The sequence below is a fragment of the Geotrypetes seraphini genome, chromosome 6, assembly GCF_902459505.1.
Source record: "Geotrypetes seraphini chromosome 6, aGeoSer1.1, whole genome shotgun sequence".
Classification (NCBI taxonomy): domain Eukaryota; kingdom Metazoa; phylum Chordata; class Amphibia; order Gymnophiona; family Dermophiidae; genus Geotrypetes; species Geotrypetes seraphini.
The window spans coordinates 142,129,022-142,155,440 of NC_047089.1; the positions used below are offsets into that span (position 1 = coordinate 142,129,022).

At 42.5% G+C, this 26,419-nt stretch overlaps 1 protein-coding gene across 1 annotated transcript in view; it reads left to right on the plus strand.

The window, feature by feature from the left end:
* LOC117362914 (multidrug resistance-associated protein 5-like) overlaps positions 1–26,419 on the plus strand; it is a 324,462-nt gene that overhangs the window by 18,722 nt on the left and 279,321 nt on the right. The window contains 2 exon segments of the mRNA XM_033950006.1: positions 10,910–11,143; positions 17,791–17,964. Coding sequence (XP_033805897.1) covers positions 10,910–11,143; positions 17,791–17,964 — 408 coding nt within the window.

Below are 26,419 nucleotides of genomic sequence, written 5' to 3' on the forward strand. Positions count from 1 at the left end.
AAGCCAGCTGCAGAATCTAAATATTGTTCAAAATATCTAATTACACAAATGAAACTCAGTACATGATTATCACAATCTAATGGTTAGACAATTAAGTAAAACTTCTTGTTAAACACACACTATTCCTTATAATAACAATCCCTGATTAGCAAATGATTATATTATCACCCAGGTAACTTTTCAACCCTTTACCTTTATCAATGATTCCTATCTAATTCCCAAGCTAATAAAAGTAATTTCCGTATGCTCACCCTTAATTAGCCTCTCCGGCACAATTAGGTGGAAGAGAAAACTTCGTGTCAGCTGGAAGACGTCAGGAATACCGTTGTAAAAGTTACACGTGTTGAAAATCCTTGATGAGGCTATAAATCATCAGCAATAAGTTCCGTTTATCTGTGCTAAGTTCAGAACAGTTTTTAAATGTCCGAATTTCTATCTCTTAGGCAGAGAATCACACGAGGTAACTTACAGGTCTAATTATTGAAAGAAAAAGTTTACAATTAGAACATCTGTGAGCAGATCTGAGCTTCCCCGGACCTTATCACAGACTAACTAATTATTAATTAATTAGCACCTTTCTTTTCTTGAATCTCATCAGATGACTTCCTCGGACCAATCCAGAAACAGAACTTAATGAATAGCCTTTCTGTATAAAGTATCATATATGCTGGAAGACCCAGGGCTGTTAGACAGATAAGAACAGAATAATTTCTTCAAGATTCACACTGTCCCAATATTAAAGCACAGATGAATGCCCTTGAATAGCAACATTCGGGTACATCCCCATAATGCATCAGGCAGAAACTGCAAAGCAGTGTACTTCTTACTTCTTGCAAAATTCATGCTGGAAAGTTGCTTGCAGAGAGAGATTCTTGAAACAATGGTTCAGGCTTGATGACATCATAGAGGCCTAACCTTCAGGTGTGAATACAGAAATATCCCTACAGTTCCCCCTTTTGGAGGAGAAATAACTTCAATGGAGTCAATTTCACCTTCAACCTAACTAAGTAGGAAAGGATCGACAAGACCCAAGGTGATATAAAAATGCATAAACATAAGCAATACCATAAAAATCAGCAATAAATCAAAGATATAAATAATCAATGGATAATAATCATAAAGGCAAGGGCAAAATATATGAACCCAGCCAAATAAATGATAATAAAATCACTGAATAATGGCAATATATGATAAAATCAAAAAATCATAACTACTTAGCAAGGCACAAAAGGTATGCCAAAGCAAAAGTTAAGACAGGAAGATCATAATCAAAAATACGGCTAGCAAAATTACTCTTTCATAGCCGCAATGAAATCATGCATTCTTAAGTCAGTATGTGATGGTTTCTGTCGAATAAGATGTCTAATCCGGATGGTCTCATAGAGTGCAAAAACAGAGAACCCTCAGGATGGCAAAAATTGGAATAACAACAGTGATAAAAAGATCAATACTGCGGGTATCAACAACTTCATGTACATTGGAGGAGGCAATATGAAAGTCCTCAATATGAAGCTTATCATTATCAACTTTCAGTTCAATGGTGTGGGAAGGTTTTGTCATCAAATATTGTTCCACTTCAAGGGTAAAGTTGATGGGATGTCCACGGAAAACATCCAAGATTTCCAATTCAGTTTCAGTAGGAGTAGAGTCCAAATGGAAAAGAGAAACATCGAAAGAAGATATGCTGGAGCAAGATCTGGAACGGGAAGAAACCAGGAGAATCTTGAAGGACAACACGGGACTGCGGACCAGGATCGATTACTTTGGTACCAACGCCAATCAGCAGGACAACCAGGAACAGCATCGGCAGAACTCGTTTCGCCATCTGAAAAACAGAAAAGAGAGAGAACAGCCTAGGCTGTTGCTAGGTTAATGTCTTCATCACAACAATGGTTTCATCCTGGGCAAATTTACTGGGATGACATGGTCTCAGTTGATTAATGTGGACCCATTTAAGGACATCTGCACCTGGAGAATTTGATTTGATGCGAATTTGATAGGCCACAGGTGAAGCTTTTTCCACTATAGGGAATGGACCATGCCAACTTGGCAAAAATTTACTTTCTTTGGTCTTGGTTTTGCCAAAATTGTAATAAAATACCTTGTCGCCAATTTGGTATTCCTTTGTGGTAGTCCTATGATCATAATAGGCTTTTCTACCTTTAGCAGCAATTTCCAGATTTTTCTGGGCAAAAGAAAATGCACCCTGTAAATGGTTACGTAAATGGGTGACATATTCATGAGCAGTAGTAGCACTAGAAAGATTTACATCATTAGTTCTATACAACAAATGAATTGGTAATGTCATTTCTCTACCTGTCATCATTTCAAAAGGCGTCACCCCCGTAGAACGGTGAGGCATGGCACGAATAGCCATCAGAACCAAAGGTAACTTCATGTCCCAATTCTTACCAGAGGTAGACACGTACTTCTTCAGGATCGTGATGATGGTACGATTCGCTCTTTCCACTTGTCCCGATGATTGAGGGTGGTAAGCTATGTGCAATTTACTTTTCACTCCGAGCATCTTCCACATATGTCGCATCACATCCGCAGTGAAATGTGATCCTTGGTCTGAGTCCACTCTCATGGGCAAACCCCACCTACTGAACACATGATTCAGTAACAAGGTAGTGGTAGTCTCTGCCGTACAATTGGGTGCAGGCAAGCACTCAATCCACTTTGTAAACAAACAAGTGACAGTCAACATATACTTATTACCTCGGGAGGAACGGACCACTGGGCCAATCCAGTCAATCTGGATGTCGGACCAGGGCATGACCAAACCCTTCTTTCTCAAGGGTGCTCGGTGAAGTGGTGTAGAGGGTTGAAATTGACAACAAGTCAAGCAACCTCTCGTATATAACTGCACATCTTGCCGCATATGAGGCCAATAGGCCACTTGCTTCAGTGTCTCATAGGTAACTTCTTCACCTCTATGTCCTGCACAAGGTTCATCATGGGCATGTTGCAACATGATTCCTCGATATGCACGGGGTACAACCCACTGCACAATACCATGCTTACTCGTCCGAGTGAGCAGGTTCTGATGAATCGAAAATTTCTCTCTGGAGGTGTAGAGTATCCTAAGTTCTTCATCCTTCTGATCGTCTTCAGACAATGGATGATCCTGTGGATTCTGTATGAAGTTATAGAACTTTCCCAGGATAAGATCGGTCTTCTGAGCGGTTACAAGATCAAAGGAAGGAATATCATTACCCCACTGCACTACAGGTGTTTCAGCTACCTGTTTAGCTTGGCGTCGAGTAATAGCATGTACCATTGAAAACAACTCTTCAGGGCATTGCCATAGTTCACCTGACAAAGCACCTTCTTTGGCCAATTGATCCGCAAGGTCATTTCCGATCTTGTCAGAACTATTAACTTTAGCATGACCTTTCACTTTCTTCCAGTAGATGTTCATGTCATTGTCTCGTACCAATTGATCTAAGGCTAGAATCAAGTCGCCATGATGGACAGGCTTTCCTTTGGAATTTAACATGTCCTTCTTTTTCCACACGGGTAAGTGAGACACAAAGTTTTGACGCACATAATCAGAATCTGTACAGATAATCAGTTCTGGGATCCCCTTCTGTACCGCAGACTGTACAGCGACCAAGGCTGCTACAATCTCTGCGTATTGGTTGGTTTTAGCACCCAATCTATACTTCAAGGTTTCCATAGGTGTGTCGGCATTCCACACTACACCTACTCCTGCGACCAGAGTATGGGTCGAGGTCTGGTGGAAGGCACAGCCATCTACGTAGACTTGAGGTATATTGGCACATAGGTGTTCATCGTAAAGATGATGACGATGGGGTTCCTCCTCTTCTGGTGGAACATCAGGTTCCGGTATACCTGTAAGAGAATCTTGTTCTGTACAATCATGCAATTCTGCTATCCCTTGGGCTACTGTGTTACGATGTTTCACTGCATACTTTACCTGTAAAGGCCATCCTTGGAGAGCCAAAGTCCATGAGACTATTCGGCTATTGGAGACACGACCAGTTTTGATCTTGTCACTGCCCAAGAAACTAATGGGTTGATGACAAGTCTCTACAATGAGTTTTTCTCCTTGGATGTAACTCCGAAAATGTTGAAGAGCCCAAACAGTTGACAGTAGAACTTTCTCACATTCAGAATACTTCTTCTCTACATCGGTGAAGCCTTTGCTTGCATAGGCCACCACACGCTTGTCAGAGTCGTATTTCTGGTACAGGACAGCACTCATAGAGTGTTTGGAGAATCCTAGGTCGATGAAAAATTCACGACCACTCTCAGGGTAGGCCAAGCAAGGAAAGCGACTAAGCTGCTCTTTCATCTCTTGCATAGCATCTTCCTGTTCAGGACCCCACGTCCAAGGTACATCCTTCTTTAGTAAGGCTACCAAGGGTCTAGAGATCTCTGCATACTGATCTATGAACTGTCGAGAATAGTTGCATATTCCTAAAAATGAACGAAGTTCCGTCAAATTGGTAGGTTTCCTCAACTGTTGTAGGGCCTGTATCCTTTTCTTCTGTGGTCGAAGACCTTCAGAGGAAATGTCATACCCTAAATAATTCAGAGATGTTCGGCACCATTGACCTTTGGCAAGGGTCAATTTAGCTCCTGCATTTTGCAATTGTTGGAACACATGTTCTACCTCTTCCAGGTGTTTCTGAAAGGTGGGACTCTTGATCAGGATGTCATCCACATAGACTAGAGTTCCTCGAGCTTCCGCATCTGGAAGGGCTTTATGGAGAAATATGTTGAACTCAGCTGGAGAGTTCAGAAAACCAAAAGGTGTTCTATTCCACGTGTACTGTTTCTTCCCAAAGGTAAATGCTAGTTTGTATTGATCCGGTGGATGTACAGGAACTGTCCAAAATCCAGAAGCTAAATCCAAACTGGTAAAATACTTAGCTCCTTTGATGGTAGTCAAGCTCTGGTCAAGATGGGCCATAGGCCACCTAGACAAGGGTACCCGCTTGTTTAGCTGTCGGTAGTCCAAGGCAATTCTCCAACTGTTATTCTTCTTCAGGATTGGCCACAAGGGTGAGTTGTATGTACTGTTGCAAAGCCTAATGATACCCCTAGTTTCCAGGGTATCAAGTATCTCTTGCACGGACTCATAAGAGGCCAAAGGAATCTTATACTGACGTACGAAGACGGGCTTACTGTGGAGATCCGTAGGAATCTTGGTCACATGTAGATTGGTCAAACCAGTGTCATAAGAATCCACTGCAAAAAGGTCTCGATACTTGTACAACAACTGTGTGAACTGAGCCTTTTCTTCATCAGAAGAGCACGCATCAGCTAGGTCCACTTGTTCCTTTACCAAAGCATCAAACTTAGAAAAAGGTTGGTTGGAAGAGATTTCCACTTGGTCTTCAATCTGTTCTTGCAAAGATGCAGAATCAATGGCATTCACCGCTTTGGATTGGTCAGACAGAACTAACTTCCTGGATAAAATCAAAAAATCATTCTCCACTGTTACATGGGATGTCGATGCATCATATGGCCAAAGGAAGTCCAATGAAATGAGTCCTGTAGGTGAGGTAAAAATTCGGTCCGGTATATTCCCCCCCTGGCAGGGGTCAACAATGGAAGACAAGCTGCCAATGATAGGCAATGTTACCTCAACATCAGGAAAAGATTCACCCACTAGAAAACCCAAATGTTCTCCAGCGGAGAGAAAGACTTCCGTAGGTTGAGCATTGACAATCAATACATGGAAAGAAGAGGTAGGTACTTCAAGACATGGTAAAGCACCTAGAGAAAGACCATGCTCGAGAAAAGAGGAATTTGGGTTGAAAAAGCCAATATCATCGAGCATGCGTTGACCATGGGCCAAACGAAGAGGTAGAGCAAAATCATGCACAAGGCCAGGAATCTTGACGTCTTCAGCACAAACCACTTCACAAACTTGAGGAAGAAGTTGTCCAGCCTTCAGACCATCCATCAGGTCCACATTTTCTACCGGGGTGCCTTGCAATCTGCTCCAAAGCACACCATTCACCAAATCAACGTAAACTCCTAGACGAACAAGACATTCGGATCCCAAACACAAGGATGTGTGTACGCCTTTCACCACAGAAAAGTGATGAGTGAAAGTCTTAGAACCCAGGGTCAGCAGAAGGCTACAAACCCCAACAAGAGGCTTGACCCCCTGACCTGGTATAGGTAGGTGAGTAGAGTGGCGCCGAACAAACGGAACTGATGTGGTTCGCTGAAGTTGACAGTAAAAAGATTCACTAATCATGGAGATGTCACTCTGGAGTAGCAGTTGAGCTTGAACTGGGACAGAACCGTGCAGGTGAACATCAACAAACAAGTCAGTATCATCCTGGTGAAGTACAGCCAGTAGACAAGGATGAGAGGTCAAAGAACTGGAAACAGATGAGGTCGGGTCTTGGACAGTCTCTTGAGGTGGATCTGGCAAGGGGAACGTAGACTTCAGAACAATCTCCAAATGGTCAGCCTGGAGAACAATGTCAGATATTTGTTCATTGGGAACGCTGACAATCTCGCGGTCTGTGGGACCCCCTTCTGGAACATTGGCATACCGTAGCTCCAAAATGTGTGGATACGCTGAACGCAGGAAATTTATTCGAATTGAAGTATCGTTTCGTTCCACAGTACTGGTAACCTGGGGAAGGCGTGTAGTCGGTACCTTTCCAAAAGGAAGGGGACGAGTCACCTGAGCCCAAACCACTTCTTGGACGTAATCCAAAATAGGCCGCAATCTCTTCAAAAGATCGTTTCCAATCAAAAACTCCTCTCCTGGACTAGTGGTAATAATCACTGGGTGTTTAACATTCATTTTGCCTAACTGCAAGGTCAGCCAAGTTTGACCAACTGTCTCAATGTTCTGATGTCCATATGCAACCAAAGACAAATCACTGGGAACAATCAACAGTGTATTCTGGGTACCCAGGGTAGTCTGCAAACGTTGGAATAGTCCCTGAGTGATCAAAGTCACTTCTGAAGCCGTATCAAGTAAACCGGGACAAGACAAAACCTGTTGGAGAAGCAAAGGTATAGTGTACCGTTGACCCATAGGCGTTAGCCTACCCAAGAAATACTTGTGTGACTTAATGGAATCCCACGAAGGAAGCCACTCGGTGTTCTCAGATAATTCACTGGATTGTACCAGATCTATGTCTTGTGTAGCATCAGGAGATGTTGTTTGGACAGAAGATACAATAGTGGGTGGAGAAATTGGTTCTCGGACTAGTCATGCGGTATCATCCTCTAACAATTCGGGTGTGTCATCCAGGTCGTCTACTGAGGAAGCATGGGTATCAGTTACTACAGACTTGACCACTCGAGTTCCGGAAGGCCTGTAACTGATATTGTTATCCTTTCTCCTTGAGGTCTGTTCCTTTCTCGCGGGGACAGATGCTGCCAATTGTTTAGAAGTCAATTCCAGGGCAGAAATACGATCCACCACCTGAGCCAATTGTTCCATTATCACACTGAGGTCACTCTGCTTCTGTTGCTTATTGGGCCGTCTCTTCTTCTGTGTCTTGGGTCCATCCCTATTGGGTGGTGCATCAGAAGAGGAAGTCTGGTCTGCTGGACGAGATGAAACAGGTCCTGGAGTGGAAACTACAGAGCTACTAGGTTCTAAAGCAAGTGAAGTCTGAACTGCGCATACACTCAGCTTAGGTTCCTTAGATCGTGCTTTGGGCACCGGTTTCTCAGATGGGCCTGCAGGAACCCTGACTTTATGATCATAGAAATCCTCGGCTACGGCTAAGATCGATGAGTAAGAGGCCTTTTTCATACCAGCCACAACCACACTCATATATTCAGGCAAGGCTTTTGCAAAGAGAGATCGGAATTCTCCATACTCCAGTTCGTCCTCAGAAGGAGTCCTGTCTGGAAAGAAATGTCGTTTCAGACGGAAAGCAAATTCACGGGGATTTTCTTGGAGTCCACAACGCAAATGGAATGCAGCTTTGCGAGATTCAATGGAATCAGCGTATGTACCATAACGTCTTTTGAGTTGTTGTTCCACCTCTAACACATCCGAAGTACCAGTGATGATGGATCGCAACGTCTCAGAACACTCAGAAGCAAAGGACCAACGGAGTAAACGAAGCTTATCACTGTCCTCTGTCACTGCATAAGTCTCAAAGAACTCATGTATTGAGGCCAAATGTGCTTCAATAGTTAGCTTAGTTCCCTCTCTAAAAGGTTCTATCATTTGTTTAAACATCTTCATTATCTGTACGTGATAGGGTGGTATAGTATAACTACCTCCTTTCTTTTGAGTTTCTTTCCCTGTTTCATTATTGTGCTGTGACCTTTGTGGAGTATGTTGTGAAATGTCTGGTGCTTTGGTGCCATCTGGTGGTTGTTTAGGCTCACTGTAAACTGACCTTACCGGGCGTGGTTTAGAGTCAGAAGGTTCAGTGACGTCACAGGAATTTGAGATAGACCTTACAGGGCGTGGTTGCTGCACTGGGCGTGGTTGCTGCACTGGGCGGTCAGCTAGTGTCACTAATTTCTCAGGGCAGGGTTTGTTACTAGGCAACAAGTCATCTGCAGTAGAATCAGAACACTCCTGCGAATTCCTGTACCCACCTCCCCCACTAGAGCTGTAAAAAGAACGAAAGACGGTTCTAGGAGCCGGTTTAGGAGAATGAAGAGGCGACACAGGGGGAGAGACAGTTTTAATATCCCTCTCACTACAAATAGCAGCAACTTTGTCTTGTAAAACTTTCACATCAGAAGCTAACGCAGTTCTTTGGAAAGATAAATCTTGAACATTCTGGCGCAGAGCCAAATTATCGGCATCTGCCTGACATAACGAGTCAGTTAACTTTGTGACCTGTAACTTACTTTCAGAAAGTCGGTTCTGAGACTCAACAAAGTCCGCTTGTAAGGCACATAATTGTCTGTCAGCACGGGCTGCCTTATCATTAGACAGACGTTCGGTAGCGTCTAACTTTTCACCCAAACAAACATAAGCAGAAGTTACGTCTGCAAGTTCATTCTGCAATCTAGATAAAACCTCAGCATGATTTTTCTGACAAGTAGATAAAGAAAGCTGTAAATCTGCCTTCTGAGCCCGGACAGTATTAAGTTGCGTCACTAAAGATGGACACTTAACACAAGAAATATCCACTGTACTTTTTTTCTGACTTTCAAGTTCAGCATTCAACTCAGAACATTGATGTCGTAACTCAGACATCACCTGATCAAAGTCGGAATGTTGATCTGCACAATTAGAAGCTAACAATTCAAGGGAATCATTACGAGTCCGTTCTGCTTGCAAAGAATTTTTACAATCCTCTAATTGCTCATATAAATCACTCTGAAGCTGACGTTGTTGAGATAAACTAGCAGAGACAGAAGTTTTAAAAGCAAACAATGCACAGATGAGCTCTGAATAATTTTCTCCTGTAGGCTTAGTACGAGCATGTAGGAGACGCTGCAATACTGAACAGTACGCCTGATTAGAGTCCTCTATATCAGCATGTAATAAACGAACAAGGTCAGAAAAATACACATCAGAATCTGTCTGTTTTAAAACTTGCACAGCTAATTTCTGAAAAACATCCTTTTCAAGAGCATGCCACGAAATCTGAGTCTCAGTGTCAACAGACATGGTTACAGTCGTAAATTAGAAACCTAGATATCCCGGCAAACGAGCCCCCAAAATCTGTAGAAGGATTTATGGTTCACTTAGCAGTATTATAAACACGTTACGTTTCTGTTAAGTGGTCTAGAGAAAACCATAACCTTTTATTCAAGTTCAAATATCATGGTCTAATTATACGACACAAACCCAGGCTAATGAGAAATATCTTTATTATGAAAATAGAAAAATATAATTCACAAGCCAGCTGCAGAATCTAAATATTGTTCAAAATATCTAATTACACAAATGAAACTCAGTACATGATTATCACAATCTAATGGTTAGACAATTAAGTAAAACTTCTTGTTAAACACACACTATTCCTTATAATAACAATCCCTGATTAGCAAATGATTATATTATCACCCAGGTAACTTTTCAACCCTTTACCTTTATCAATGATTCCTATCTAATTCCCAAGCTAATAAAAGTAATTTCCGTATGCTCACCCTTAATTAGCCTCTCCGGCACAATTAGGTGGAAGAGAAAACTTCGTGTCAGCTGGAAGACGTCAGGAATACCGTTGTAAAAGTTACACGTGTTGAAAATCCTTGATGAGGCTATAAATCATCAGCAATAAGTTCCGTTTATCTGTGCTAAGTTCAGAACAGTTTTTAAATGTCCGAATTTCTATCTCTTAGGCAGAGAATCACACGAGGTAACTTACAGGTCTAATTATTGAAAGAAAAAGTTTACAATTAGAACATCTGTGAGCAGATCTGAGCTTCCCCGGACCTTATCACAGACTAACTAATTATTAATTAATTAGCACCTTTCTTTTCTTGAATCTCATCAGATGACTTCCTCGGACCAATCCAGAAACAGAACTTAATGAATAGCCTTTCTGTATAAAGTATCATATATGCTGGAAGACCCAGGGCTGTTAGACAGATAAGAACAGAATAATTTCTTCAAGATTCACACTGTCCCAATATTAAAGCACAGATGAATGCCCTTGAATAGCAACATTCGGGTACATCCCCATAATGCATCAGGCAGAAACTGCAAAGCAGTGTACTTCTTACTTCTTGCAAAATTCATGCTGGAAAGTTGCTTGCAGAGAGAGATTCTTGAAACAATGGTTCAGGCTTGATGACATCATAGAGGCCTAACCTTCAGGTGTGAATACAGAAATATCCCTACACTTCATGGATACAAAGTATATGTGAACTTTGCTTCTGGGCAACCAGTTTGATAATTGCCCCCTTTGTATTTATAGAAAAAGTGTTCTGTATATATGGTTTAAAATATTTGCATTTCTGCATATTTTTTTTATAGGCCATCTTCATAAGGAGACTGTTGGAATATTCACATGCTTTAAAGTCAGATCTTCTTTATGGTCTACTTCTTACATTTGGCATTTTCCTAGCAGAACTGATCCGTTCTTGGTCATTTACTCTAAACTGGGCACTAAACTACAGAACAGGAATTCGACTTAAGGGAGCGGTGTTAACATTAGCTTTTAAAAAAATATTGAAACTGAAGGATGCAAACAACGTGATGGTTGGTGAAGTAAGTAAATGCTTTCTCTGTTTATATTAGCCTTTTTTCTTTTTTTACAAAAACTCCATTCTGTTACAGTTAAATTGTTTGTTACTTAATACTTCACTATTCTTGTATCTTAAAATATTAACCAAGGTGTACAATAATGTGGTGTTGTTAATTCCAAAATGCACATGCTTAGCACATATGGAGAAAAGGAGGGGAAATCTTAATACAGTATACCCAAGAGCATGAAATTGAAAACATTGATTTATTTAGCAGCAGACTAAGAAGAGGCTAGAGGGAAAGTACCGTATATACGGAGATTTTTGGGCCAGAAAAGTCCCAAAAATGAGGGTCTCGATTTATATTCAGGTCTGCACTGACCCACCATCCTTCTGAATCTGTTGCAGGCCTTTTCCAGGCCTGTCATAAGACCTGGTTGTCCAGCAATGGGCTGGGCCAGGAGGGATCCCTTTCGTCTCCTGCCCCAGCCGACTTTGAATAACTTTTATTTCCCTCCTGCCCCATTCTCTTCCCCCCCCCCCCCCATTCCTGTTCAATCCCTTGTGGTCAAGCAGTGGGCCGGGACAGGAAGGATCCCTGCCCCGACTGACTTTTAACAACTTTTATTTCCCTCTCACCCACCCCTCCCCCTGCGTTCCTGTTAAATCCCTGGTGGTCCAGCAGTGGTTCGGGACAGGAGGAATCCCTCCCGCCTTCTGTCCCAGCTAACTCTAAGAAGTTTTACCTCCTTCCCCACTCCCCCGCATACCTTTCAAATACCTGGTGGTTCATTGGTGAACTGTGGCAGAAGTGACCTTCCTTCGCTCCTGCCTGTGCAGAGCCGCTAGCTGATTGCTTGCCGCGAGTTATTGTGGTCTCGCTAGAACTTTGCAGCATAGGATGAAGTTAAGAGGTGATAGGCTCAGGAGTAATCTAAAGAAATAGTATTTTACAGAAAGGGTGGTAGATGCATGGAATGGTCTCCTGGTAGAGGTGGTGGAGACAAAGACTGTGTCTGAATTCAAGAAAGCATGGAACAGGCATGTGGGATCTCTTAGGTAGAGGATGGGCAGACTGGATGGGCCATTTGGCTTTTATCTGCCATCATGTTTCTATATTTCTAGACAGCAGGACACATGGGACATTCATACTCCCACCCCTCCTCATCCCGTTCAGAAGGACAGACCATATTCACTTACACACACACTGAATTGGAAGAACAGGAATATACTGCAAAACACACACACACACTTCTGTTCTATATAAAATACCTTTTTTCCAAGACATACCTTCTGTTGTCTTATTGTGCTTCGACCCCACTGCCTCTGAGAAGTGGACCTGGGACTAAAGGAAAAAGAAAATGAGAACAAGATGAAAACCAAAAGATTACAGTATTCATCTTCTAACTCCATTACTTTTGAAACCCCAGTTCTTTCCGAAATTTTGAATGTTCTGACTTTCAAGAAGGAAGTAAACCAGGCTAATGTTCTCTTCATCTCCACTCTCTCTAATCTTTCCAATAAAATGGTATAGATTTTAAATTGTCTAAAAGTACTTCCAGTGCAATAGGTGAGATATTCTAGACAGATGGGTTATTTCCCCATAGCCGTGTGCTGCTGCAGAAGAAATCCACTCTGGATTTTTCACTCTGCCTCTGCTGTACTTCTCTGGGTTCTCTAGCTCCACCTACAGTTCTTTCCTTTTGCATGCGTGCCTGCAGGAGTGTTTGTTCTGCTCTCCCCATTTTATTATTTTGAATTCAATGTAATATTGTCCCTTTTTCAGGTAATTTGGTGCTTGGAGCAAATTTGAAGCTCTGCCTGCTTGAGAATTCACAGACTTCAGTTTGTAGCTGACAGACCAATCCCACTGGGTACCTGTTAGCTACCCTACATAGTTTTCTCTGAAGCTCAGGGCCATCCCTAATGTGGTCTCACCTACTGTTAAGCAGGGATCGAGTACAGGTTATTGGGTGCCATTAGGAGGCTCTGTGGTGTTTCACAGGGGGGCCGACTGCGTCTTCGTGCTTCCACCTGTCCTGGTGTGCATCTATTGGTCTGCAGGGGTGGAGGTGTAGTCAGACATGGGAGTCTGGATGGCAGCCCGAAGATCAAATTTACAGAACCATTCCTAGCTTTGAGGTAGTGAATTTTCTCATCCAGCTACTTTGAGAGAGCTATAGCACAGATCCTGTCAGGTCACAGTGAGTACACAGGCTGACAGCATGTGAGAGGAATCAGAGGAGGTTGGAAAAGTAGGGCTTTGAGTGTTTCTGAATGTTCCCCTATGATCCCCCTACTGAAAAATCCTAAAATCGCTATTTTTAGAGTTTAGGAAGTGTGAAAAAAAATCACAATTTTGGCGCAAATGTTTTGACAGTGGCTATCTTGGATTTTTAGCAATCTTTTTTTCTAAAGCTCCCTGCTTCTTCAAAACTGCAAATTTCACCTAGAAACTTGCTGGGATAAAGTCCTTGGGCTCTCCTCAAGTAAATTATTTCCAGGATTGCGCAAATTTAGCATTTTTAGAGCGTTCTTGCTCCATGTGCTGTGTGGTGCAGCTGGGGTGGGGGCTGCAGTGTCCAGCTTAGCCTCTCCCCAGCTGAAGAAGGTGACTAAATGCTCAGCTAGCCTGGTGGAGCAGCCTTTGTTACTTTCAGGGCTTAGCACAGCTGGTAATTCCGTTCAACAGGCTGCGGACCCTTCTTAGCCTAAGAAATGCAAATTTTAGTCACCTTAGGGCAGGGGTAGGCAATTCCAGTCCTCGAGAGCCAGAACCAGGTCAGGTTTTCAGGATATTCACAATGAATATGTATGAGATGGATTTGCATGCACTGCCTCCTTGAGATGCAAATCTATCTCATGCATATTTATTGTGGATATCCTGAAAACCTGACCTGGCTCTGGCTCTCGAGGACCTGAATTGCCTACCCCTACCTTAGGGTGATTCTATGCCCCAGGAGCCAGACTATTTTTCTGATTTATGGAATTTTTGTGGTCTGAATCTCAGAACCAGTGTTCTTCCCCTGCACAGTCCTAATCTGCCTCCACGGCATCTCTCAGTGGCATTGCTCCTTGGAATACGTCCTCAATTCAACCTGCTACTGTTCTTACACTGCCTGACCCTGATCTGGGGGATCCTGATGCAGATGACTCATTTGCTGACCCCTTGTTTGCAGATGCATTGTTCTCAGGGTGGGAGATCGGGGACTGTGTGCTGGATCTGTAGATCCCTCTGGGGTTTTGGAGCCTGGGGATGCTCTCACAGTCCTGCGCTTATTTAAGTTTGTGGCTTTGCCGGACCTTATTTCTGAATCTTTGTAGGAGTTCAATTTGGTCACTCAGCTGGCTCTGTCCACTTCTTCCTCCTGGCTTTGTGGTGTGTGCTTGCAATTTGTTACCTTTCCCTGGCACCTTGATATGAGTGTTCTGGTCTCGGAGCAGTTTGATTCTCTGGAGGGTGCTCTGAATATTGCTAGAGCTAAGTCATGCTGGTATCCCCTGGCATAGGAGTGTCATCAGCTTTTGGGTCAGTCCAGGGTGGATTCTGTGATGGCACAGGTGACTAAATGCACCTCTCTCCCCTGTGAGGGTGGTGTAGTTTTGGTAAATATACAGGACCGCTGTATGGATGTGATCCTCAGGAAACTCTTTCCCCAGCTGCTTTAGGCATTAAAACTGCTTCGGCGATATCTTTTGTTATACACGCCTGTCTCTCTCAAATGCGCACACTGGAGAGTGAGGCAGTGGTTCCTCCTCCTCAACATTTTTGGCAAAGACATATTATATGGCTGATGCATTGTATGACCTTATACGAGTTTTGGTAAAGCTGTCAGCGTATTTCATCTCTGTCCGCAGAATGCTTTGGTTCAGATACTAGGCTGATGATTCCACTTCTAAGGCTACTTTGACTAGACTGCCTTTTCAGGAGCATTTATTGTTTGGCAAAGGTCTGGAAGACCTTATGGATTCTGTGATAGATCGTCATCCTAAGACTCTGCCTGATAGTACACCCAGATCCTCCTGGGGTTCTGGTCATTCTAATTTTCATGGCTCACAGCAATCCCAACCATATGCAAGTGCCACGTTGCTGATATTTTCACAGGGCTACCAATGACGGTATAATGGCTACAGGCATTCCCAACCTTCCACCTCCAATTCTGCGCCCCCCCCTGTTGAAGAGGCACAATGGCGCCAGGCCGAGGGATGCCCCTCTTCAGATAGGGAGCTGGCTCTGAGTCTTTCTTCCCACCTGGTGAGCAGCAGTGGCTCATGGCCAGTAGGGGGCGATATCTATGGTACGGTAATGGAATGGACGTCAGGACATGATGGTGCAGTATTTTGTGGAGTTTTTCTACAAAAGCACCTGCTTTTCATATGATTCTGGGTAACTCTAGTTAGATACAAGCATATGTCTTAGTTAAGGCCATGCCCAATAGAAGCGTACGAAAAATTGGTGAATAAAAATCTGAATATGGATGTAGCCAAGGCCAGAAAAACACACTACAGATTAATATTAAGGACAAGCATAATAATGTTCTTTTTATGTACTTTGCTATTAAGCTAGATCATAGAGGAAATCAGGATATACATGAACTCCATCTTTGGTTTTCTATGTATTCTGCTTGGCTTTACTCCATTTTGTGTTCAGCCTATATCCCTAGTCTTTGTTCAGGTTTTTGCCCGCCTTGAGCTTCCCTCGTGGTCTAATTGATACCAGATGTGCCTTAGGTTGGTTAGGAAGAGCATATTAGATTACGTATCCCAAACTGAGATATAACATGCATTAAATATGAATGACATATAATGTGTGAAGCTATGAATGTATGGAAGGGGCCCCAAAAGAATGAATGAATGGATGGATGAAAGAATTTGTACTTAAAGTGAAATGTTTTATATTGAATATGTAATAATAAAATGTTTATGTATATTCAGAAATGAATGTAAACAAAAAATATGGTTTCTGGAACTTATATTCCATGTTCAAGAAAAGGTCTTTGTCCAAATTTTAGGACAGCCTCCGTTATTGGATTGGCTGACGGCCAATGATGTCAAACTGGACTGAAGGTATATATTGGGGAGCTTCAAAGTATTGAGCTGAGATCGTTATCAGAAGGCCAGCATTTTGGCAACTATAATGACCTCCCGCTAACGCAACTAGCCTTTTGAGGTCCATGATGGAAAAATAAAAGCAATAAATAATTATTTTGGTAAACCTTGCGTTATGCGTCATTTCCATGTTTTTGTTATTTTGCACACCTTGAGTGAAAGCTAGCAGCTTAATTGGCAACTGCAGCTTTATGAGTGTGCTGGTGTCTCATTATCCATGCTCACTGGATGCTCATTACATCATACAAGTGGGTCTTGGACATTAGTCGGTCGAGCTACAAGCTGCAAATTGTCTGGCATCTGCTACAGGTTGCCTAGTCAAAGCGCTTAAGATTCAAGCCAATGTTCAGTGCTTATTGGATATTCAAGCTATAGAGCCAGTGCCACCCTGAACACTCTAGCTCAGGCAGATACTCTATATACTTTCTCATGCCTAAGAATGGCTCAGAAGATTGGAGACCTATTCTGGATCTTCAGCTAGTGAATGCAGCTCGCAAGGTTCCTTGCTTCTGAATGGAGGCAGTGCATTCAGTCATTGCAGTAGTTGCTCCAGGAGAATTTCTTGACTCTCTGGATCTCATGGAGGTGTATTTGCACATTTCCATTCTTCCGGCCCATTGCCACTTTTTATGGTTTCATGTTCTGGAACAGCATTACCAATTCTCGGCTCTGCCTTTTGGGCTGACGACAATGCCCTGGACCTTCACCAAGGTGATGTCTGTCATGCAAAAGATGGGTCCCCAGGTTCACCCTTACTTGAGGTGCTGGAGGACCTGGGCTGGATTGTCAACTTCAGGAAGAGCCATCTGACGCCCACGTAGTCGCTGAACTCGACGTGGGCAGCGGGCCACGTCTATTTACCAGAAGCCTGCTGGCAGAAACTGTGTGCCTAGATTTCTTCACTTCTAGAGTGGCCGGCTCCATCAGCATGGGATTATCTTCAATTTCTGGGATCCATGGTTGCCATGTTGAATGTAGTTCCTTGGGCAAGGGTGCTTGGGTACTAACTGTAGGTGGAGCTAGATAATCCAGTGAAGTACAGCAGAGACAGAGTGAAAAATCCAGAGTGGATTCCTTCTGCAGCAGCACATGGCTATGGGGAAAATAACCCATATGCCTAGAATATCTCACCTATCTACTGGAAAAGAGCTTACCAGGGTAAGTACATAATTTCTTTTTACCTAAATTTATAATCAGTAAAAAGAAGCTTAATGAGGTCAGAGGAGAAAACTTCCCCTGATATTCATCATGTGGCAGTCAGCAATTTTAAAGCCACTGACTACCACATCAATCTAACATGGATATTCAGTGCATATACTTTTTATCTACATAACTGCCCGTCTTAAAACATAAACTACATAGTTAATTTGAATATGGAAAATCAGATTGGTTTTTGTGGATGAAAAGTACTTATGTATTTTGCCCTTCTGTTGAAAATTTACCCATTTGTTTTCTGAATTTTTGAGCAAATTTTCTATTCACTAAAACAAGCTTGGTGAAATCAATGAAAAGAGAATAATTGGGAAAAATGGCTGAGTAATATGTATCTCTTATGTTTTTCAGTTTGTTAACATGTTTTCGAATGATGGGCAGCGTCTGTTTGAAGTAGTTACTGTGGGCTGTATGGTGGCAGCAGGGCCTTTTGTTGCAGTCATGGGAATTGTCTATATAGTCCTGTTTCTAGGACCGTCAGCACTCCTGGGATCTGCTGTCTTCATTCTCTTCTATCTGTATCTGGCAAGTCTCAATATATTCTATGGTTATTTAGATTTGAATTACTTTTCTGTACAATTGTTTGATACAGTGTATTACAGCAATGTATTTTACCAAACTAGATTTGATTATGTTACTTCAACTGTGTTTGAACAATAATGTAAATTTCCTAGAATAGTTTTTATTCTTACTTTTATAACGTGGAATTCCATTTTACATACAATGCAGAGAAAGAAACAGATGTCCAGTTTGGAATGTGTTCAATTCCAGTGGTAATTTAGAAAAGGATTTGCCTGCACAAAGCCTTTTCTAAAATATCTGCAAAAATATTTGCTGGCACATGTAACAGGAGGAGTAATTTTACAAATATATGTGTTGAAATAAATGAATGGCTTGAACCCAGTAGCTTCTACTTGGAAGTATTGTCACTTATATATGGAAGTAGAAATTTTGCAACTTCCCCATATAAATCTCACCACTTCCATGTATAGCTTCCTCATTGTATGAGCTTGCACATACAAGTGCCATTATCTAGATGGTGAGATCATAATTTTAATTTGGTTTTATTTTGGAAACAGAAATAAATAATGGGTAATTAAAGAGACTGGTTTTTATACCTCATGTAAAGCCCCAACTCAAATGAGCACCTTTTTAAAATTTATAGATGCCTTTGAGCTAGTATGAAGCTCAGAGTGGAAATATGTCTCCCCTATTTACACATTCCCTTTCCAAAATTGGGAATACACATACAGATTTTAGTCCCACCCCTTTGGACGCATCCACACAGAAAAGATCTCTGAAGTTGAACTGTCACTTGCCCCCTTTTGTACTTTATCCAAGCCGGATAAATAGCTAATTAATCAATAACTGACACTTTATGGCCTAAACATCCACGTTTGAACACTCCGGAATTGGCCAGGTTCCAGAGTGAACCAAAGGCAGTATTATTGCTCCTAATGTCAGTAAATTAGTTGCAAAAACTTGGCTTTTCAGGATAGGTAATGTCATTCCTGTCCCTAGGTCATTAAGTGAGATAAACTCACAAATAGAATAAATATTGTATGTGTGTTTTCAATTAACACAAAACTCTGCTTTTCAGAATGGCTTATAATTAAGTTCAACACTCGTAAATATACATTATCATTCAGGCTCTGCTTTTAGGAGCATCTTATAACTCATAATCAGACTTTATCACCACAAACATCACTTAAAACTTTACTAATAAGAACAGCATACATAATTACTTTGCTCTTGGTTACATGAAAATGTGGACGGTCATTGTCCACCTGTCTGATTTCAATTATATTTCCTGAAATATAATTACAGTTCCTGTTATGGTTTGAAAACAGGTTTTTTCCCTACTTTCCCTGCAACTCTCTTTGCCTGTCCTCCCCTGTGGCTCTCACTTGTCTCACTTTAACTTGATCCAAGCCATACCTCCCCAACCTGGAGAGGGGGAAGGGAGAAGGCTCTCTCTGTAGCTGTGTGTACTCTAACGTCAGCCTCCTGCTGGTTCTCTGCCTTAAAGGTGCCTTTTAGATTCCAATGTTTTGGCTGGAATTCAAACAGGCTTAGAATACTGTGTTACAGCTTGTCTGTGTTCTAACTGGCAGTCTCTCTCTGGCTCATCTTCACTAGTGCACTATCATAATCAGCAGAGCTAACCTGGTCAGCTCTCCTGCACAGGGGTTTACAGTTCCTATTGCTAAATTCTGGGACAAAGCCTGCCCAAGCGCTGGGTTTGTCACAATATCTTCCTAGCCCCATTGATGACCTTCTGCCAATCCATCGGCTTTAATGCATTCGCTTATGCTGATGACATCCAACTTTTACACCCTTTAGACATGGATAACCCCTTGAACGCCTTAGTAATCAACAAAAAACTTTAGTAGATCCACCAATGGCTCAATATTGACAAACTGGCCCTCAATGTCACCAGTGAAATGTTATGATTTTCTCCTGGAAAGACGGTCTGAAACTCAATTCTTCTATTACTCTTACGGGCAACACACTTCAGGAAGTTACCACTATTAAGATTCTAGGGGTCATCTTTGATCAGCAGTTAACTTATCATGATCACATTAGCAGTGTTGTCAAATCTTTTTTCAGACTTCGCCAAATCCGTTCTGTCTTAAAATTCTTAGAACCCAAATCACTTAACATTCTAATTCACTCCCTGGTAATTTCCAAAATTGATTACTGTAACCCTCTACTCATGGGAGCTTCCCAAAAGGAAATATGATGCATACAAATCATTCAAAATGCTTCCATCAAACTAATCATGAAAGCTAAGAAATTTGACCATGTTTCGCCTCTCTTATAAAAAGCTCATTGGCTCCCAGTATCCCATCGTATAAGCTATAAAATCTGTCTGCTTACTCTCAGGTCTTTCCTTTATCATGCACCAGCCTTCATTGATAGACTCTTGATCTCGCATGCCCTGGCCAGAACACTTAGATCCAACGATCAACACTTACTGACAGTCCCATCTCTTAAAATCATCGATATATGTCATCAATACATTTTTTCGGTTATGGCGCCTCAAACATGGAACTCATTACCTATTCACCTAAGGGAAGAATGTCTACTAGATAAATTTAAAAGCAAGTTAAAATGCTTTCTTTTTAAAGATGCGCTTGACTGTTGATGCGCTAGATTATGCTTCCTCAGCTTTCTCTGATCTCTGATCTATTTTGAGCCTTTTTGTATTAACCCTCCCTTTCGTATATTCCCTATTTGTCTTTATATCAAAAAATTGTATTTCCTTCCCCCTCTTTTCCCTTTGGTAGCATATGTCTTGTGCGTCATGTCTAAGTTAAATGTATTGTTCTAAGAAAGCTGTAATTTTATTTTTGTACATCGCTTTGAATTTTGAATAAGCGATAAATCAAATTTTAAATAAACTTGTATCGTGCTCAATCTTAATGGACTAGCTACACAGATATGCCAACAGGGCAGTGAGGCACCTTAGAGGGCACTGCTGTGAACTTCACATAAAAGGTGCCAGGTACATATTTTACCAGAACCCCCTTACAGTGTATGGTGAGCCCTCCAGGACTCCCCCCAAACCTACTGTACCTACCTGTCTATCATCCCAATAGTTCTTATGACTTCAGATGTCACCTATATGGCAGTGCAGTAGATTTTGAGTAGGTTTTGGTGGGCTCACACTTTCTATCATAATGTAATAGGTAGCATGGAATATGGGCCTGGATCCTCCCTCTCTATAGTTCACTACATCACCCACTGGGCTACTCCAGACACATTCTTGCTGCTGTACTAGGATGTCCAATAATATTTGTATCTGTCAAAAAGGCTGGTATGTACTGTTTCTTTCACATCTTTGGGGGGTGGGAGGAGGTCAGTGACCATTGGTAGAGTATGGGGGGCCATGCTTTCATCTCTCCAGTGGTCATCTGGTCAGTTGGTTACCTTTTGGGCATTTAGATGCTATGAAAACAAGTCCTGCTCTGTACATCTTGGGAAAGGTTTGATTATCACTGCAAGACATCCAAATGCTAAGCCTATTCATAGCACACCTCCAGCATGTCCCCTTGAACTTTGGATGCTCAGTGGATAAGAAGCCTAGGAAGAAGTCCAGAAAGCCAGTTTTGAAAATCATCACTTGGACGTTTTGGCAAGAAAAACGTCCAAGTGCTGGTTTATGCCGTTGTTTAGATATCTTTTTGTTTTGAAAATGAGCCTCATTGGCTCTCAACAAGTTGCAGATTTTGTAGATACTGGCGCCAAACTACATCACATCAAAACTACAAATTTATGTCCCCAACCAATCACTGAGATCTCAAACAGAAAAACGGCTGGTTCTGCCCCCTGGCCGCTCACTCACGCCTGAGACATCCCAAAGACACTCATATTCTCACTACATACCCAGAATGTGGCCCATCATCCCCCCATCTATTAGATCAATAGACAGTCTTTGGAACTTCAGAAAAGCCATGAAAACTTCCTCTTTACAAACACAGCTCCTTGAAGACCCAAGTCTACACCCCTGACAGATGGATCTCAAAGACATGACCTAAAAATCCAAATGGAATCTCACTCGCATGCCACCGCAAATATAATCTGAATTACTACTATATTCTCCGACAACAAACATGCACCCACTTACTAAGAAAGCTATCTTACCTCCATGCGATATCTACACTGAATGTGCTGTAATTAAATCCACCCTATGCCCACTAAGTCAGTATTTTATGTCTGCATGTTATGTCTATACTGTAATCTAACCCAGTGTTCTTCAACCTTTTTACACCTATGAACTGGAAGAAATAAAATAATTATTTTGTGGACTGGCACAAGTCCGCAGACCAGGAGTTGAAGAACACTGAGCTAAGTCGTGGGTCAGACCCCGCCCATCTCCGCCCAATCTCCGCCCCAGACCCCGCCCCCATAATAGTACTAATTGTAACACTATTTTTTCCATTCATTTTTCATATATACACACACACAATATAATCTTATTAACAACACATAATGGTTAACCACAAAATTAAACTACACATAGCACACTGTATGCTTCTCAACATTCATTCCTACCAGAACACAGATAACCCCTATGCAAATAAGGAATCAAAAACCAAAAGTACTAATATATACAAATGAAACCCTAAGATTCAAGACTCCGCATACAGTACAACCCCAGAGAAAAAGAAACAAGTGCATTCTTTCATGAACAGTGCAAAATATAGACATCAGATGTAAATTCTCAAAATTGACACAATTCAATCACTAAGGGCTCCTTTTACTAAGGTGCGCTAGCGTTTTTAGCGCACGCTACATTGCCCCACACGCTAACCCCGCGCTACATGCCCAAAACTAACGCCAGTTCAATGGAGGCGTTAGCATCTAGCACGTGCGGTATTGTAGCGCGGCGCTAAGCGCGTGCTAAAATCACTAGCGCAGCTTAGTAAAAGGGGCCTAAATTGAAAATAAAATCATTCCCCCTACCTTTGTTGTCTCTCTCCCTCCCTCTATGAGTTGTTGTTTTTTTTTTTTAACTAGATTTCTCTTTCTCTAATTAAAGACAAATAGTACATGACCAGCTATACTTCTACCTTCCCTATAACCGTTTACAGGGAAAAAGAGGAAATTTTAACAAAAGCTCTATCAGACACACTGAATCAGACAATTTTGCCTAACTCAGTTAATGCTTCATTTTGTGGATGAACATTATGTAACAATGTGATTACAAATTAAATTAATGACTGTGATATATGATTTGTCCACCATGTAAAAAATCAGCCAGTTAGAAAATAGGGCAGTGGAAAGCTAGCCTAGGATACTATTTAAGCAGTGAGGCCTTAAAGAGCAGGGTTTTTTTTTCATTTTACACATGCTGTGTATGCTCCATGCTGTACCTTACCTTCTGGCCTGCTCCTGCCTGGCTATTTTATGCCACCCCCGGTGTTATCTTGGGGCAAGCTCCCCTCTTCCTTACTGCCGCAGTGCACAAAGCCACGGGTAGTGGCTCCTTGCGTATCCCGCGCCTCATCTGGAAGCCTTCCCTCTGAAGTTGCAACTTCAGAGAGAAGGCTTCCGGTTCAGGTGCAGGACGCGTGTAGGAGCCACTGCCCGCGACTTTGTGCCCTGCGTCAGTAAGGAAGAGGGGAGCCAACCTGAAGATAACACCACATCGATCGCACTGCGGACCGGCAGTTGAAGAACACTGTCTCAGGCCCGATGCACATGCTGGCCTTGTGGACCGGCAAAAAATTTCTGCGGACAGGCAATGGTCCATGGACCGGCAATGGTCCACGGACCGGTGGTTGAAGAACACTGATCTAACCCTTTTGTTTATACTGTAAATGCTGTAGAGCAGCGATGGCGAACCTATGGCATGCGTGCCAACTGTGGCATGCGAAGGCCTTGCAGCTGGCACGCGGGCAAGGTCCGCAATTAAGATATGCGGCGCTGGTGGGAGGCGAGTGTGCCTGTGTCTGCTTTGCAGCTCACCTGGTAACAGGGCCGGACTGGCCATTGGGAGGACCGGGCATTGTCCCGGTGGGCCGCGGACCATCCTCCTGTGCTGGCTGCAGTCCTGTGAGTGGATGTTTAGCCTGCCTGTCTTCCCCTTAGTATCCTATGAGCCAGGCAGTGTGTGAGGGGGAAGTGGGGGGAGGAAGAGAAACTTCACACTGAGTGTCACAGGAACTCAGTGAGGCTGTAGTGTGACTCCACATGTGACATCTGTAATCAGGAACAGTTCCTAGTGCTCCCATGCTAGAGAGGTGAGGATATGGATCTTCTCTCCCCCCCCCCTCCATGTCCCATCTTCTCTCTCTCCCCTCCCCCATGCCACATCTTCTTGTGTGTTGGCTGTTGCACTCCTTACTTATTAGTGGCTGGCCGTGCATCTCAAGTGTGCTTCTGCATTTTAGCCCTGCCCCTGGACTTCAATGGGCGGGGCCTGCATGAGGTCATGTGATTGGGCTGCTCAACCTAAACTGCCCGGGCCTATTTTTTGTCCCAGTCCGACTCTGCCTGGCAATGTGTTCCTCGCGGCTGCCTGAACCGCCGCGGGGCTGTGAGAAGCACAGTCTCACTCCCCGCCGCCAGCCTCTGAACTCGCCCAGATACTCGCCTACAGCACCGAGCGTTCTTCTGTCACGCCCTCCCACCCTGGCGGGAGACTTGAGGAGAACAGGAGACGCAATCTGCATTCTACATCATTTATTATTAGGTAAACTTCTACTTTGCCCTACCTGTGCTGCCTAAGTTTAATTGGACCAATAATACTAATGTTAATTATAAACTTGCCTGGGCTCCTTTTTAAAAACCTATTAAATTATCTGGCTATTTGTCTAGGGGTGTCCAGGTTAGGGTTGCACAAGTCCGGTTTTCACCCGGACAGTATATTTTTTGACCAAAACGGATGTCTACAATTAGTAAAATTCCCCAATCACATATTTTTTTATGGGGACGGATTTGTATACAGCACTTCATTAGATTTTTTTTATTATACAAATTTTATCTTTTTGTAGACTTGAAGTCTTGAACAAAGAAAATGAGTACAGCAAAAAAAGCAAAAACAGATAGTGGAAGACCATTCCAAGAGGCCTGGACAGAGACATATGGAGTGATTGAACGCAGTGGGAAAGCATTGTGTATTATGTGTAATGAAAGTGTTGTGTCTCGCACATCAAGTGTCAAACGTCACTTTGAGACCAACCATAACAGTGTTGCTGAACTTGGTTTAGCTCAAAGAAAAGAGTTCCTTGTAGGAAAATTAAAGAAATATCACTCCCAGTCTCTTAGTTTTAGCAACTATCTTTCAAAAACTAATCATCTTACAGTTGCCAGCTTTCAAATTTCACTGTGCATGGCAAAACATGGTAAGCCCCTCTCTGATGGAGATTTTATCAAAAAGGCAATTTTGGCTGGGAGTAATTCACTCTTCCATGATTTTCAAAACAAGGATAAAATTGTGCAGCACATCTCTGAGATGCCGCTAAGCAGAAGTACTGCAAAAGATAGGGTTCTGCGAATGGCTGCTGATGTTAGTCAACAGCTTACTTGCGACTTACAAAAAGCACCCTTCTACTCCATGTGCTTGGATGAAAGTACAGATATTACTAACCATGCAAGACTAGCGCTCATTTTGCGTTATGCTACTGGTGACATCATGAGAGAAGAGCTGGTAAAACTGCTGTCTTTGCCTGGAAGAACACAAGGGATAGATATCCACAATGCTGTGATGGAGGCTTTTTCATCACTAGACATAAGTCCAGAAAAAGTGGTTTCAGTTACTAGCGATGGAGCACCTAGCATGGTGGGGACAACATCAGGATTCATTCATTTCTTTGCTAAGGAAGCAAAACATCCACTGATTCAATTTCACTGCATAATACATCAAGAGGCTCTCTGCGCCAAAGAAAGCAGCAAAAAACTTGACGATGTCCTCAAAGATGTAACAAAAATGGTGAACTTCATCATGGCGCATGCTCTTAATTTTCGACAATTTCAAGCCCTTCTTGATGAGGTTCAGGCACAATATAACACCCTCGACAAGCCCAAACCTACAGCACTAAACACAACGATTGGAGTAAAGGAGATGATTGGAAATGCTGGCCCCTGGCAACTAGTAACATCCTCTATGGGCAAGCGAAGTAAACCCACCTCATTCTCACTCTCTTCTTTTTCTCTTCAACAGGATAGCCGTTCATCAATACCACAGCTAACTCTCAGAAATAGATTTCAGATCTTATAGGATGGAACCACCGAGGAAATAGCAGAAGGGACTCATGAGGATACCCAGCTCACAACGTCAAATCCAGAGCACGCAGACCGTCCCCCTCGGAAGGAACGAAGAGTGGTAGTCATTGGTGACTCCATGCTAAGGGGCACCGAGGGACCAATTTGCAGGCCTAATTTGCAGTCAAGAGAGGTCTGCTGTCTCCCTGGAGCCAGGATCCAGGATATTACCACTAGCCTAGACAAAATTCTAAAACCTAATGATCAT